Here is a 16,839-nt window from a genome sequence, read left to right as displayed (position 1 = left end):
GGAGGCTCTGGGACCCCCATCTTCCTGGGTATGAGTCAGCTTCCCTACCTCGGCTGGGGGATTCTCCTATACCCAGGTGGGGGGAGAAGGGGGTGCCCCCCAGTTGAGACCCTCAGTGAAAACACTGCTCGTGCCCAAAGGTCAGAGGAATGAAGAAACAGTCTAAGTAGACAGCATGGGTCAGTTCATTTAGCAAAAGAAAGCAGGGGTTGTTTTCAATCTTCATTCCAAACAGGAATTTCTTAGGCTGGAGTGCAGATTTTTTTACCTCTGGCTATAAGAACCTTCTGATAGTCACAGCTGGGCTGGGATTCCGTTTCCTGGAAGAGGCATCTGTTCTGCTCAACTGGAAACGTGCCTTCCACTTGCCCCTCCTCCACTGACTTCCAGCCTACACATCTAGTCATCATAGTCTCTTCTTCCTTTAGTCTCAGAGGTTTCCTCTGTAGCTCACTGTGCTGGTTTTGCCTTTTTGAATTGCTCTTAAACTTTTAAAACTACTGTTAAAGTTTTTAAACTTCCAGCAGTGTTCTATACCCCTAGGTGAGGACCCCAGGTGAGTTGTTTATATCTCCCAAGAGGCGGTAATAGAAAAACTCTATAGGTAATTAACATTTTCCAATTTCAAAATGCTGCACATTATCAAATTTAATCGACATCACTATCTTATGGGGATTTTCACTGTTTTAAATCCCATTTGGAGAGAGAAGGAAACAAGCTCAGAATACTTCAGTGATGCCTGTCACCTGGCTGGTAGAGGCAAGAAACAGATTTCAAAAAAAAAAAAAAATTAGGATTTTTCTGGTCCTAAATCATTACACCTGAGAAAGTATTCTGTTTCCCACCCCCAGCCTTTTTTTTTTTCCTGTTGTAACTTGTTCTGATGGCATACTGCAGAAATCTTGCAACCCAGACTTTTCATCATTGAGGATTTCCTGAGATAAAATGCTGCTTTTTACTGAACAACAGGAAAGACAACACAGTTCCTACAAATAATGATTAAAATAAAGTTCTGAAATGTGTCCGCCTTCCTGATTTTCAGCATCAGGATGAACCAGGCTATCAGGTTGTCACTTGTGTTCTGCACAACACAGTCTGACCTCCACTAGCTAATCCACACTGATCCCTGGAGCAGAGGTTGTTGTTGTTCAGTCACTTAGTCGTGTCCGACTATTTGTGACCCCAGGGACTGCAGCATGCCAGGCTTCCCTGTTCTTCATTACCTCCTGGAGTTTGCTTAAACTCATGTTCATTGAGTCAGTGATACTATCCAACCATCTAGTCCTCTGCCACCCCCTTTTCCTCCTGCCCTCAATCTTTCCCAGCATCAAGGTCTTTTCCAATGAGTCAGCTCTTTGCATCAGCCGGCCAAAGTACTGGAGCTTCAGCATCAATCCTTCCAAAGAATATTCTACGAATAAAGGACTGATTTCCTTTAGGATTGACTGGTTTGATGTCCTTGCTGTCCAAGGGACTCTCAAGAGTCTTCTCCAGCACCACAATTTGAAAGCATCAATTCTTTGGAACAGAGGTAGCCAAATGGAAATCCCTGCCCTGATCCCAAGGGTGGCAGCAAGAACTGAGCCAGCTTTGCTCCTGCACAGACCTGGCCTTAAGCAAAGGATGCTTTGAACCAATTGCTCTGCAGCTGCCTTCGGCTTAGCTGTTTTTCTCTAGAAACATTTTTGAGGCTTTGAACAAAGATTATCAGAAAAGAGTCACCAGTGAAGATCATGCCTGTGCTCCTCAAAATTCTATTTGGCCTTCCTTTTTGGAAGGGGTAAAAAAATTCAAATACAATATCCTAGTTGTTAGTTCTACACATATGTCTGCTGGAAACCTAAATTCCTATTTAAGTATTTTTCCCACTTAAAAAGCAGATTTAATTAAGTGTAATAAATAATTTTTTTTAAATGGTGACTGGGAGTAGGACTGGCTATACTTCAAGGTATAATCTTTTTGATTGACATCTCTTCTTCTGGGTTCTTTAAGCTCTCTTTCCCCATAGGTTTTTACATGATTTCAGTGAGTACTTTTGTGCTGACGTGTCAAAAATTTCTGTCTCTGGACAGATTTCCTCTCCAGACTCTAGATCCATATCTCCACCTGCGTCTCTGACAACATTAGTGTCTCATGGTGCATCTATGATTCATCATGTCCCAGACACATTTGCCTCTTCCTCTAAGGAAGAGGATATCACAGGCATTCCATTCTCAGGGCTTCTAGTGAAGCCCTGGTCTTCCCTTGCTAGAACTCTCTCCCCCAGATAACCTCATGGCCCCTTTTAATTCATTTATTTTTTAATTTTATTAAAAAAATTTTTTTGGCTGTGCCACACACTATGTGGGATCTTAGCTTCCTAACCAGGGTTCAAATCTATGCCCCCTACAGTGGAAGCCTGGAGTCTTAACTGATGGACTACCAGGAAAGTCCCTTATTGCTCCTTTTGAAAGTCCTTACCCATAAGCTCTTCATCGACCACCATATTTAGAATTGCAACCTTCACTTTTGATGTGCTCAACTCTCTTCATGGCTCCATTTTCCTTCATAGCCCTGGATCTGACACACTACATATTTTACTTATTCAGCTGCTGTCTGACTCCCCCACTAGCATGTAAGCTCCATAAAGACTAGAATTTTCTTCTGTTTGCTTACTGTGTTAGACCAGCACTTTAGGAATATTACATACATGGAACATAGTAAATATGTAATAAAAACGTGTTTACTAAACAAATGAAAGATTAATATAAGGTTTTCTGGCGATTACTTCTCCACAAATATGGGTAGAAACCTCATCATCCTTTCATCTTAGAAGTGGAATACCTTAGTACGGCTTATGAAGTGTCAATGTGATAGGGAAAGCACAGTTTGAGAACTTCTGGTCCCTGATATCGTATTACTTAACAAAGGAATTTTACAAAATAAAATATCTACCTACCTGGAAAATAAAAGCCATTTTCATCACATCTTGCAATAACCTTCTGGCCTTTGAGTGGATCCAATTTTTTTGATTTGTTTTTCTTTGTTGGAGTTCCTTGAATTTTCTGTTGCTAAAAAATAAATAAACAAAACATTAATAATCACAGGAACAAGATAGTTTGTTATTCTCTGATGAGAATTACGTCACTGAAGAATTACAGAACACGCACATACTATATACTCACTCTGGAGGACTCTCTGTTGTGGAACAGGCTTTTAAACTTGGACAGATATGGGGAACCGCTGCACATAGAAAATGAGGCAGAATTTCCAGCCTAATCTAATCAAGTTAAAATGAAACCAAAAAAGGCAACCTTTCCAGAGCATTTAAACAGGACCTAGAGTCTTAAAACACAATATTTAATATAATTTAATATAACTGTAATATTGTATAATATTGTGTAGTATTATATAATATTAATATTGTATAATATTATACAAGCCAAAATGCAACATACAAAAAAGCACACAAACATGATCAATTCTCAAGGTAAAAGGCAATCGACAGACCACAGAATTGAGATGACTCAGGCATTGGAATAATCAGATAAAGACTTTAAATTAGCAGTCACAACCGTAGTGTGTCCAGTTCTTTGCGGTGCTATGGACCATGGCCCACCAGGCTCCTCTGTCTATGGGATTCTCCAGGCAAGAATACTGGAGTAGGTTGCCTTCCCCTTCTCCAGAGGATCATCCTGACCCAGGGCTGTGGGATGTGTTCAAGTTTTTGGACTCACATAGCTTTTAGTTTATGTGGCCACAGACAAAAATGGAAGATGACCAACACCCTTTTGATGTTCCCACCTAGTTGGATTTTGCTTGGGACCCTCCATTCTCATGGAATTTCTGTTTTTAGAAATGCAGTCAGTATATCAAAGAGGATGGCCCAACATCATTGGTAGATGGTGAATATCATCTGACTGTTCCTGAGCTTTCAACCAGAGGAGACATCTAAGCACTCCTTTCCATGGGCAATCAGAATGACCTACTGCCAGTCTGAAATGGTCTCAAAGAGATGGGACTGGACCAGGGGACAGGAGAAATGGGACCAAGTGCTATCCAGGTGGTTGTGTGAACTTGGGCAGTATGTTAACATTTCTGGGCTTCAGTTTCTTCATGTGCAAAATAAGAGGACAAAATAAATGATCTCTAATGTCCTCTAATATTTGTCCAGAAGAGCCTTAGCCTTAGTAGACTTTCTGCAGTACTGGAGAAACTGTCAGGTCACATGCATACAAGGGCAGGAACACAAGCATGATACCCTGGCTTGTCGTTTTTACAACATAACAGAAAAGTCATGGTCAGAACTGTGACATGAGTAGCAGAGTTTTCCATCATAATTACCCCAAAGAGATGCCCACACCACAGACTACACAAGAACTGTAGTCAGTTCCTTGATGGAAGACTCCATGTACAGTATGTTCTTGTTATTGATAGAATTCAAAATCTTGAAAATTCAGAATATGCCACATTAAATCAGATGTCACATAAATACCTCACCTTTACATAAATTTAATTTCCAAAGCCACACTACTTCACACCATCAGTGTTCATATCAAAGACCAATCAGCCAGGGAGATGGTGTTGGTCCCTGAGGCATGAGGCAGTCTTATCATCTCCAGACCAATAATAACCTATTATTTACAAACGATTTCCATATTGATTCTAGAAAGCCATTTTTCTCCTTTAGATTTCCATCAGTATAACAGACCAGTGGTTTATTAGAACCTATGCTTAGATTCATCTAAAACTCCTTTTCAAAATTCAAAATAAGAATAATCACATAATTTATTTACCTAGCCTCTTTTTATCTCTAGATTCCAAATATTGATTCAACCAGAGAGCTTCTCTTAGCCAGAAGCTAACAAATATGATTGTTCTCTACAGTTCCACAGGCACAAATCTGTGAAGTCATTTGCCCAAAATCATCAGAGAGCTCTTTTTTACCTTCCTATAGTTGTCACTCACTTCCCAATGCATCTAATACAGAAAAACCACTCACTCTGTGAGGACCTTCCCTGCAAGGGTAATAGCAACGAATGGAAGCGATGCAGAGGGCTGCTCGTGTTCATTTTAACACACTGAAAATGCTACCTAAACAACTGCCTTTCTGGGACTTCCTTGGTGGTCCAGTGATTAAGACTCCACTCTTTCAAAGCAGGGGGCTTGGGTTCAATCCCCGGTCGCGGAACTAAGATCCCACATGCTGTGAGGCACTGCCAAACCCCTCCACCCCCCGCCACAAAAAAAAACCCTGCCTTTCTAAACAGCCAAAAAGTATCATCCCTCCTTCACATCATTCCCACACCTTGAGTTCACCTGAAAGGACCATTACAGCTACTACAGGGCTTTGCACACTCACATTCACTCTGCTCTTGTTTCCAACTGGTACTGCTACTGGCAAGAACTCGCTCCTGGCTGTTTCTATAGCATGGAGCTGTATGGAAGGAACCTCTCACTGCACACTCAGTGATTCTTCCATATCCCTGCACAGGCAGCTCAGCTATACCACAGATAGAGCAGAGAAGCCTCAGCAGTGCAGACCTATGGGGGCCAGCTTTAATATATGGATTCATTCACAGAAATAGAGCACTGGTCTCTCAGGATGGTAGGACACCAGTCAGGGCAGCTAGATACCTCATCCCTTCAGCCACAATGCCGATGGAACCTTTCCAGAGAGATGACATCCTGCTATTTTTGAATCTTGCCAAAGGCTTCATATTTTTTAAAAAATGTTTATTTATTTGGCTGCACAGAGTCTTAGTTGCAGCACACGGCTCAAACCCAGGTCCCCTGCATTGGGAGCACGCAGTCTTAGCCACTGGACTACCAAAGACTTACCAAAGACTTTGGAGACATAGCCCATACTAGAGGGTGTTCCCTGACCTGCTCCTTTTCTGCCATAAGGCAACTAATCATATGCGCAATCAGATCAGATCAGATCAGATCAGTCGCTCAGTCGTGTCCGACTCTTTGCGACCCCATGAATCGCAGCACGCCAGGCCTCCCTGTCCATCACCAACTCCCGGAGTTCACCCAGACTCACGTCCATTGAGTCAGTGATGCCATCCAGTCATCTCATCCTCTGTCGTCCCCTTCTCCTCCTGCCCCCAATCCCTCCCAGCATCAGAATCTTTTCCAATGAGTCAACTCTTCGCATGAGGTGGCCAAAGTACTGGAGTTTCAGCTTTAGCATCATTCCTTCCAAAGAAATCCCAGGGCTGATCTCCTTCAGAATGGACTGGTTAGATCTCCTTGCAGTCCAAGGGACTCTCAAGAGTCTTCTCCAACACCACAGTTCAAAAGCATCAATTCTTCGGTGCTCAGCCTTCTTCAGCTTGAAAAAGAAATCTTTGGAGGATGAGAGTCACAGGGGATGGAGAATGAGAGAATGAGAAATGCCAGCACTAAATAAATAAGCCAACCTATCTGCAGGCTCAGGGGCATGGGAGTACTGCAGGCCAGTTTTAGTGAGAAAGTCAGATGGGCAGTGATGCTGCAGTTAGGGATGCTGTTCTCTGGGTAATTTGATTCTGCCTTGTTTCCAAAATCCAGAGACTCCAATTCACTCTTTTGCCAGATTCAGTTATCAAGTGATGTATCAATAGATACAGGATCCAAGATACAATACCCTCCTTTTGTTTTATTACTTAGTTTCAAGGTTATGTTCTCAGGTTTGCATTGGTGGGGTGGAGATCACTAAATGTTTGATGCTTTAGAATTTTCCACTTAACAAACAGCATGTTTTCACATCAGGTACAGAACATACTTCTATGATGTAAGTAGAACTAGTCTTTGGCTCAAAATCTTGTTGTAAAATCACTGTATTTTTTTCCTGCCTCAAATCATTGAACTCTGCTGCTGCTGCTGCCAAGTTGCTTCAGTCGTGTCCGACTCTGTGTGACACCATAGACGGCAGCCCACCAGGCTCCCCCGTCCCTGGGATTTTGCAGGCAAGAACACTGGAGTGGGTTGCCATTTCCTTCAATGAATGAAAGTGAAAAGTGAAAGGGAAGTTGCTCAGTCATGTCCAACTCTTCACGACCCCATGGACTGCAGCCCACCAGGCTCCTCCATCCATGGGATTTTCCAGACAAGAGTACTGGAGTGGGGTGCCATCGCCTTCTCCAGAACTCTGCTGCAAACAACCCCTAAACAGTACTAGCAGCAGATCCAACATGCTTCTCTGGCCATATTTTGTCCTTAAAGCCAAGTAAAGTCTGACTGCTGTGATCAAGATACTACACGTAGGGCCAGGGATCTTCTGACCTTTCCTCTCCATAGAGTACCTAATTATGAGATTAAAACATTTGGAAACTCTTCTGAAACCTAGTGAGGAAAACAAGGCCAGCCTGGAGCATTTTCTGACCTACTCTCTCTCTCCTCTCATTTATACGTAGAGGGGTTTGCTCCTCCACAAGAGTATCCAGGATCTGTGTCCCTTTTAGAAATGAGTTCTGGAGAGAAAATGAGAAAATGACCTTACAGGAAGATGTAAACCAAGGGTGGCAAACTCCTGCCCAGTGCCCCGAGGCAGCAGAATGGGAGTGACCGACCCATGGTTGCTGTTGTTGGTGTTCAGTTGCTAAATTGTGTCAGATTCTTTGCAAATCCATGGACTGTAGCCTGCCAGGCTCCTCTGTCCATGGGATTTCCCAGGCAAGAATACTGGAGTGGGTTGCCATTTCCTTCTTCATTTCTTCTACCCATGGTAGAGAGTTGAAAAGACTTGGAGAGTTTTCCTTTCTAGGAAATTTGCGTTTTAGCAGGAGTCAAACTAAAGCCATAGAAGTGAAGCTGTAAGTGGAATTTCCTGTCCCAGCTCCCTCCATTTCAAGAGGAGCGTAAGTCTCCTTGCAAGATTTCTCAAGCACAGCAGGTCAGTGCTGGGCTCCTGGGGACACTGAGGAGTCCATCCGTGAGCCCAAGGCTTAAGAGGGAAGCTGCAACCAGGAGAACATGCAGAGAATTATTGTCCCATTTCAGGAGTTATGTTGTGGCTGACTCTTTTTCTATCCCATGGACTGTAGCCTGCCAGGCTACTCTGACACTTGGTTGTACTTTCAAATCCAGAGCAGGGTTGGCAAGTGCTTTTGCGGAGCTTTGTTCCCCTCCTCCTCATGGAATTTCATAATGTTAGAAAACACATGAGCAATACACGTCCGCAAATTTCTGTGCAGTTTCTAATCCCCTCTCCAGGGGTGGCTTGGCCTTACCCTCATCCTGGTGTGGTTCCTTGAGCTGTGTAAGCAGCTGCTTACGAAGCATAGGAAACAATGATAGAATGAAGCCCTGAATGGCCTTGAGTCCAGCACACAGCAGCACTGGATTAGGGAGACTTAACCACTCTGATAGTGAAGTCTCCAACCAAATCTCAATCCATAGCAACTCAAAGGGCTTTTGTGGAAGGGTGAATTTTTTCAGAAAATTGTTTCTTTTTTTTTTTGGCAGTATCTAAAGTGTGTTAAGTCTCTCAGTAATGTCTGACTCTTTGCCACCCCAAGGACTGCAGTCTGCCAGGCTCCTCTGTCCGTGGAATTCTCCAGGCAAGAACACTGGAGTAGGTTGCCATTCCCTTCTCCAGGGGATCTTCCTGACCCAGGGATTGAATACAGGTCTCCTGCATTGCAAGCAGATTCTTTACCATCTGAGCCACCAGGGTAGTAGCAAAGGAACCTAATAAATATGCATTAGACACTGAATCAAATTATTTCTGTAGCTTGAAAAGTACATTTGTAACATCTTCTCAGGGAATAGTCCCTCGTTGCTCTTTTAGGGAAGAATCAAAGAGAGGAAAACTTGAAAAGGTTTTAAGTATTTAAACCTGAAAATTACTGCAGCTCTGAGGTCTGTACTTTGGGTGTTACTGATAGTTATTCACAGGCAGGTACTTCAGAGATGCACATACTAGGGCCACTTCTGTGCCATTGCCTGGAGTGTGGACCTCCAGCTGACTGCTGCGGTTGTACAGAAATATCTCAAGTGAGGTGATGGTATAAATAGAGATGCTGGGCCTTTAAGAAAACTTTTCAAAAGAATCTCTGTGCTGCTTACTCTGGTCCACCCATCTGCCCCTAGGTCCATTCTCTGCCCTGCCCTGCCCCATGTTCCAGAAGGCTGACCCCTCCAAGGACAACATGACCCAATTTCTCTTGTTGACTGACTTTCTGATAGGCTGAGCCAATGGGAGGCGGGAGGTCAGAGGGCAGCAAGGAGAGAAGGGCTGGGGCATTGGTTCCAACCTCCCTCCCTGTCTTTGTCTCTTTACAGATACCACCCCCCCACCCCAACTAGTGGACTGAACTCTTGCAGGCTCCAGTACCACTATTTCCCTCCACTGCTGAAGTCCAGAGGTGCTGACAACTTCCTGCTTTGCCAGTTCTGAGGCGAAATCCCCTTTTAGCGGCCTTGACCTGCCTCCCCCTCTGCAAACAGTCCCTTCATTAATGTTTCTTCACTTGAAGTGACTGAATGAGATTCTGTTTCCTGCCTGGACTCTCCTTATAAGCCCTCTGCACTCAATTTTCCTCCTCCAGCCAGTGAAGTCAATGACCACACCCAAACCTGTTTAGGGTAGAATTTATGCCAATGAAAAAATGATGAAAACTTCCCTGGTGGTCCAGTGGTGGACAATCTGCCTGCCAATCAATGCAGGGGACCTGGGTTTGACCCCTGGTCTGGGAAGATTCCACTTGCCGCAGGGGAACTAAGACCATGAGTCCCAACGACTAAGCCCATGTGCTCTAACTACTGAAGCTGAGTGCCCTAAGAGCCCGTGCTCTGCAATGAGAGAGACCACTGCAGTGGGAAGCCCAGGAACTGCCACAAAGACTAGCTCCCACTCGCTGCAACTAGAGAAAGCCCTCGAGCAGCAATGGAGATTCAGCACAGCCAAAAAAAAAAAAAAAAAAAGACGAGTCTTGTGGCAGGGGAGTGCTGGGGTCCACCCAGCTGAAATCTCTAGCCAAAAGGGTTGCCTTCAGCTTTACAATAAAAAGAATCAAGGTGTTGATTTTTGTTCCTGGAGCTGATACCTTCCCTTTCCACTCCTGAACATCAGGGTACTAGACAGAAACCTTTCTGGATACTATTTAGAGTTGGTGGGAGTGTTTCTTCCCTTCTTTGAATTTCCTCCATTGGCTGGTCTTCCTGAGCAGGATCCTCTCCTAAAATCCCCAGCTAACCATGGCACTATCATGACACAGGCAGCATCTTCTCTTTGGCATCCTTGCCCATCACATCCGGGCACCTCACTCTCTCTGGGATTTCAGCCTCACACTGGCCAGGTGTCCCACCATCATCATCTCACAGGAGCCCATGGTGGGTCTGGTTTCCAGATGTCCACTTATCACCTCAATGTGTATGTGTTGTTCTTTGTGTGACGGCATCGCGGATGCACAATCCAGACTTGCTAATTCCCCGCCTGCACACCAGGGGACCCTCTATGTCACAGTCTCCAGGAAGTCAGTCCTCCTATCAGACTCAAGTATCAGCAGAAGAGACTACAGTTTCCACTCGTGGAATGAGAGAGGCTGGCTAGTCATTAAGGGTTAAGGTGTGATGCCTCCCTTTAAAGAAAGAATACTGCTGCTGCTGCTGCTAAATCACTTCAGTCGTTTCTGACTCTGTGCGACCCCATAGACAGCAGCCCACCAGGCTCCCCCGTCCCTGGGATTCTCCAGGCAAGAACACTGGAGTGGGTTGCCATTTCCTTCTCCAATGCATGAAAGTGAAAAGTGAAAGTGAAGTCACTCAGTCATGTCCGACTCTTAGCGACCCCATGGACTGCAGCCTACCAGGCTCCCCTGTCCTTGGGATTTTCCAGGCAAGAGTACTGGAGTGGGGTGCCATTGCCTTCTCCGAGCTGTATAAAGATGGGTTATGAGGCAGGAATGACAGACAACTGGTTCAATTACTGTTTGGGAGAAAACATAACAGATGACTCTACTTATTCTGACTTCATTTTATACAACTCAAAGAAATTTCTAAGTCTCCTGAACTACTGTTCTCTTGTGTAATGTCAAAGTCACAATCCAATATAATGTTTTCAAATCCAAGTGGTTTCCTTTCATCACTTCATTCTCCCATTCCCTTCTCACCCAGTCTCACCTACATCCTCCCACCTGTGGTGCATTTTCCTAATGCTCTCTTTCTCCTGGACAATTTTCCATGGAATGGAACATTTAATTAGCTATTTCTCAAAGCCAAAGACTCCAGATTCCTTGCTGGTCACAACTTGGAGTAGTAACCATGTGCAGCCAGCTGGATTAGTTCATTTCCAAGGTCTCTATTCAGGTTGTTCAAGATGCTTATAGCTTAACAAGATTTTCCACCACAGTGTGTTTCAAGGCAGCCAAGGTTATGACTGGGGCTGCCCTACACCAGGCTCCCAGGGAGAACTCGGGGAGGTTAATTATATCTTGGATGCCCTTGGTGCTTTCCACCGTCCTGCAGCCCTGAGGGCTCAGGATGGGCTAATGTCATTGAACTCCTCAATCACGGCAACAAGAGCAGTGCTGGTGAAGGGAGCTTTCCAGTGGAATTTTAAAAGTTCAGAATTAAGAGACTTTCCTGGTGGTGCAGTGGTTAAGACTCTGTGCTTCCAATGCAAGGGGCATGAGTTTGATCTCTGGTTGGGGAACTAAGATCCCACATGCCATGCAGTGTAGCCAAAAATAAAATAAACACCAGGAAGATATTTCTTCATTAAAAAAATAAAAGTTCAGAATTAAGACCTCTCTTTCCATTACGCAGTCAGTAATCCAAGCACCTATCTCCAAGGATGCCACAGAATGAGTGGATTACAGAAACAGGGAGAACAGTTAAGCATGGGATGTGCCCAGTATAATGTGCTGGGCAGAGCAGGTGAAATAATGATTCACACCCTACATCTGATCTTGCAAAGAACTGCCAGGGAAAGTCTGAGTGGAAAAGCAGGGCACAATCTAGCCAGACACTGGCATGTATAACCACTTCTCCCCAGCACTAATCCTGACCAACAGAAAAATCATGAAGCTTCCCAAGCTCAGGAACCAATGTGTGTCTACGCTGGGTGCCAACATATGTCAGGGGAAAGTATCTAAGAGCCACAGACCCTCAGGCTCCATGATGCACCCTCGACTGGATCAAATACAGTGACCACTCCCTTCTGAACACACATGGGCATTTCTGATTGCCTCTCATGCCCACCAACTTTGACCACCTTTTGCTGTGTTATCAATAAACTGTAGGGGATCTTAACAAAAACCGGGTTTCTTCCTCTCCAAATTACAATCATTGATCAAAATCTTTGGCCTTTGCTATTAGAATTTAAAATGAGACTCTAGTTATATCTGAATCAATAAAGATGACTACATATGTGATGGATTTTTCACTGCAGGATCTCAAAAAGTCTTGCAATCCTGAGCTTTGATTCCAACCATTTTTCACACAGAAAGGTTGACACCTGTTAGTGGTCATGAAATCAATTCAGATAGAAATGAAGTAAAATATCACACAATACATCACATACAGTAAGGAGAAGCATCACCTTAAATATTACACAGGAAAATCTTCCTTTGCAGAGGGCCACACTCACAGTGGAAGAAATTGTGGATCAGCTGCCAAGTATGAACCTCTCCCACCCATTCCTTACCTGTGGACAACTTTCCTGGGCACATGGGCACTGCCCTGAGCAGACAGTGGGGGCTTCGGTCACCCAATAAAGTGACAGGGCAGTGAAAGGACATCTTTAATCCTTGACCAAAAAAGAGGGTAGCAGTGGGCCCACCAATACCATTACATGAATTCAATGTCATCTCTCGCTGTGGCTCTCACATCAAGTTCCCACCATCTTTTTCTCCTTTCCTTTCTATGAAGATCTTGAAACTAAAGTCTTCACTTCCTATATTTATTTTCTCAATTTCTATCCACTCCTCCACCTTCTGCAAACTGGCTTCCACTCCCCAAAGGCCACCGAAACTGTTCTGGCTAGGATCATTATTGATATCCCTCTTGAAAGTCAAATGGCTTTCAGACATCATCCTGTATGATTATTTCAAAACTCCTCAGTAATTCATTAATCATAAAAATAGCAATGATGGACAATGTGTGTTGAGACAGCGTTTCCCGTTGAACATTTAATGCTGCACACTGTCCTGAGCATTTTATGTGAGCTGTCTCATAACCATCTTGCAGGTGGCCATTATGATTTTTCTCACGTAAGGATGAGGGACCTAGGCTTAGACAGCCTAAAGAAGGTCCCTCAGCTGGAGTGTGGCAGTGCTGAGACTTGAATTCAGGTCTTTCTGACTCCAGGCCCAGGGCTCTTGCCACCTCTCCTCCTTGGTCTCCGGCATCACAGCTCTCTACCTGGAGCTTCTGCTTCTCCAGCTGTCCTGCACTGGCCCCTCTACAGTCTCCCTTTCTCATTACCTCAAAGAACCTTCAAATCTATCTCCTTAACTCATACTTTTATCCTAAACTCCAAACATGTGGCTGCCTATGGGCCTTTCTCACCCAGATGCCCTGGGGACATCCAAGAATCGAGAGGACCTAAAGAGAGTTTCCTTTCCTTTCCTCTCGTGGTACCTCTTGCTTCTGTTCTTCCGTTTATTTATTCATTCAAATATTTGGGAGTGCTTACAAGGTGTCAAGCAATACTCCAGCAATACTAGAAATACCTAGAACACAATGGACCAAGTCCCACTCTTATTCTAGTAGAGGATACAGATCATGAACAAATACATATATAATGTCAGATGGTGAAATGTGCTATGAAGAAAACAAAAATGTGGTAAGGGGTGAGAGAATGACACGGTGTTTCGAAGGGCTGTCTCCTCAAGAAGCAGAGGTGATATGGATGTGGTGATTAACAGTGCTTCTGTCTCTTAGCTGTCCAAGATGGGAAGTTTGTGGGTGTGTTCAACTTTGCCCTCTGGCTCACTGCACACATTCACTTTCCACCAACTCATGCCTCTTTCACCTAAACCCTCCATACTGTACTGGCTTGGCTCGAGGATCAACGTCTCTGAGTCTGCACCTGGTTTTGGTCTCTTCCCCCTACATTGAGCCTTATCTTGCTGCCAAAATAATCTTTTCAAAACAAAAATCTGTTCATGTTTTCTGCTTGCTGTAAATCTCTCACTGGTATTCATTTCCTACAGGATAGAGTCCCTGATTCTAAGAGAGATTTTCAGTTCCCTGTATTCTGGGTCCATCTTCCCTTTCCCTGTCTCGTCTCCTGCCACACCCCTGGTAAATACACCATGTTCTTCCCCTCTACCTGTCTTGGCAAGCTGTTTTACACAAGCTGTTTCTCTCACTCAGAACACTTCTCACACTCCCACCCGCAAATCCCTACACAACCTTCTGGATCAAATTCAATCACCCCCTTCTGTGAAGACTTCCTCAACTCCCCAGCCAGAATTGTTCACTTTTCCCCATCTTCCAGTTGTTCTATGGCTATGCCTCTACTGTCATATTTGTAATACTCTGATATAAGGGTCTGGGTTTCATTCCTTCAATAAATACTTTTGAGCACCCACCATGTGCCAGGCATCATTCTCAGTGGATGTAGCTATGGATACAGCTATAAGTGAGGCCAAACAAGATCTCAGCTCTCATGGAGATTATGCTCTAATACAGTATGTCTCCTACATTGGGCTGAACCCATGTCTCCAATGGTATTAACAAGCCCCTATTTTGTGTTCAATGTATAGCTTCACCTTGGCAGATCCCAAGGAAAGAGGGAAGAATGTGACAGGCTATTCACTGCCTGAGATCACCTGTGCCATGAATCTGATCCATGGTAGGGAGTGAACAAATATTTTTGGATGAAGAAATTGTGGAAATTATTTTACTTCCCACTCTGTGGACAAGAGAATAAAGAAATAGAACAATTAATTCATATCCCACGAACAATGAGCCTTTGAATCCCACAAATCTAGACAAATTCAGAACACACTTTGTTCTGAATCACAAGAGGCTTCTTTTCACTACATTAGCAACATTCCCATTTTTAAATTTAATGTAAAGTGTAGATGAAAGAATCCTGCTGTTGCTGCTGCTCAGTCACTCAGTTATGTCTGACTCTTTGAGACCCTGTGGACTGTAGCCCTTCAGGCTCTTCTGTCCATGGAATTTCCCAGGCAAGAATACTGGAGTGGGTTGCTGTTTCCTCCTCCATGTGACCTTCCTAACCCAGAGATCAAAAGCTTGAAAATTCTGCTGTTAGGCAGTAATGTCTTCAGAGCTCAACGTGGGAAAGTCCATCATTTAAGACCTGTAATGGTCTGTTTTCTCAACTAGAGTAAGAGTGGGGCTTGGTCCCTGTGTTTAAGTACTTTTAGTGCTTAGAATAGGGCTTGGCACCTCAGAGGAACTCATAAATATTTCAATGAATAAATGAAGGGACAAACAGAGAGGAAGAGGCATGATGAAAGAAAAGATCTCCAGGGAGAGGGAGTTAATTCATTTTCAGCCTTCTTGATTCTTGGGTGTCCATGGGACATCTAGGTGTGAAAGGCCAACAGACAGAAACACATTTGGGGTCAACAGATGGTGCATTCCAAGGAAAGACTGAACAACTCTTTGAGGGGGTCACTTTGTTTGAATAAGAACAATATTAAGAATCCCAATACATATAAATAAATACAACAGAATAGGTAAAAGCAAAAATAAAGATATGATAAAACTTTTACACTCTGCAGAAAAGAAATAGCTTTTGACACTAAAGGGAGAAAAAGCCATTTTCAGGGGAAAAATTAAATTAAAATAAGCAAATAAAACACAACAATCTAGAATAGCAAAAACAGAATTTAAAACCAGGCAAAGTCAGTATCATTTAGCAAAGACTGAAATAAAAAATAGATGAATCTCAAAGGTCAATTCCTTGGATATATTTTTTATGCCATCAAATGGTGAATATATGAAAATTATATGGAAGTCAGTAAGATTCTGGATGAACTATTCCAGGTCTACACACACTCTACTACAATCAGAAAGAGAATATTTATTATACAGGCAGAGGTATTTAGAGCCCCCAGGTGTTTATGTTCTTTGGACCAAGAGTCCCACTTCTAAGGACTTATCTTAACAAAATAGTTCAACTGTATGCACCATAGAAGCATCAAAACATCTGAAAGGAAAACTGAAAACAAAACAAAACAAAAACAAAAACCCAAATGTCCAACATTCAGTGAAGAGTTAAACCAATGAGGGTAGTTATACACCATGGAATATCATGTAACCACAAAAAATATCAATCTGATGGTTCAGCAAAAACAGAAAGTAAGTATATAAGACAATGCTAAATTGAAGAGTAGAATATAAAATGATTATGGACACTCTGTATCTATGTGTAAAATTTATTCAAGGAAGAAGAACAATTAAAAGTAAATGACTGAGGATTTAAAGATGGCAGAGGCATAGGTGGACATGGAGTACATCTCTCTCCATGGATACATCAGGAATACACCTTCAGACACAGAAGTGCATGCAGAACACCAGCTGAGAGCAGACAGGAGTGCCTGACCAGTGGAAAAGAATATATAGAACCACATAAAACTTGCTAGGATGAAGGAACTAGGGGGAAAAACAGGAGTGTTAGCAAGACTGGACTTGCCCTCGACGGGTGGGGGAACTGAAGCAAGGGTCTGATCCCCATATCCGGGCAACTGTCTGAGTCAGAGGAGAAACATTTAAGTCTGAGAGGGAAACAGCTGATCTGTGGCAGCCTAAATGGAACGAGAGTCAGACGGCTCTTGCCGCAGCCATACATATTCCGGACAGGGACGAGGTCCCCTGGAAGGTGCAGTGGTTGGGAGCTGGAGTTTAGGGATTGTGGAGCAATCCCAGGGCAAGGGCTGCTGTTGATTGCGG

At 43.6% G+C, this 16,839-nt stretch overlaps 1 protein-coding gene across 7 annotated transcripts in view; it reads right to left on the bottom strand.

The window, feature by feature from the left end:
• VWA3B (von Willebrand factor A domain containing 3B) overlaps positions 1 to 16,839 on the bottom strand; it is a 169,312-nt gene that overhangs the window by 16,095 nt on the left and 136,378 nt on the right. For all 7 annotated transcript variants that reach the window (XR_008700128.1, XM_055539392.1, XM_055539393.1 and 4 more), the window contains one exon: positions 2,939 to 3,050. Coding sequence is in view for 6 of the 7 variants with exons in the window: in XM_055539392.1 (XP_055395367.1) it covers positions 2,939 to 3,050 (112 nt within the window). In the remaining variant the exon portion in view is untranslated. The remainder of the gene's footprint in view (positions 1 to 2,938; positions 3,051 to 16,839) is intronic.

Source organism: Bubalus kerabau, chromosome 11, assembly GCF_029407905.1.
Source record: "Bubalus kerabau isolate K-KA32 ecotype Philippines breed swamp buffalo chromosome 11, PCC_UOA_SB_1v2, whole genome shotgun sequence".
Taxonomy (NCBI): Eukaryota; Metazoa; Chordata; class Mammalia; order Artiodactyla; family Bovidae; genus Bubalus; species Bubalus kerabau.
This window is presented reverse-complemented; position numbering and strand designations above follow the sequence as displayed.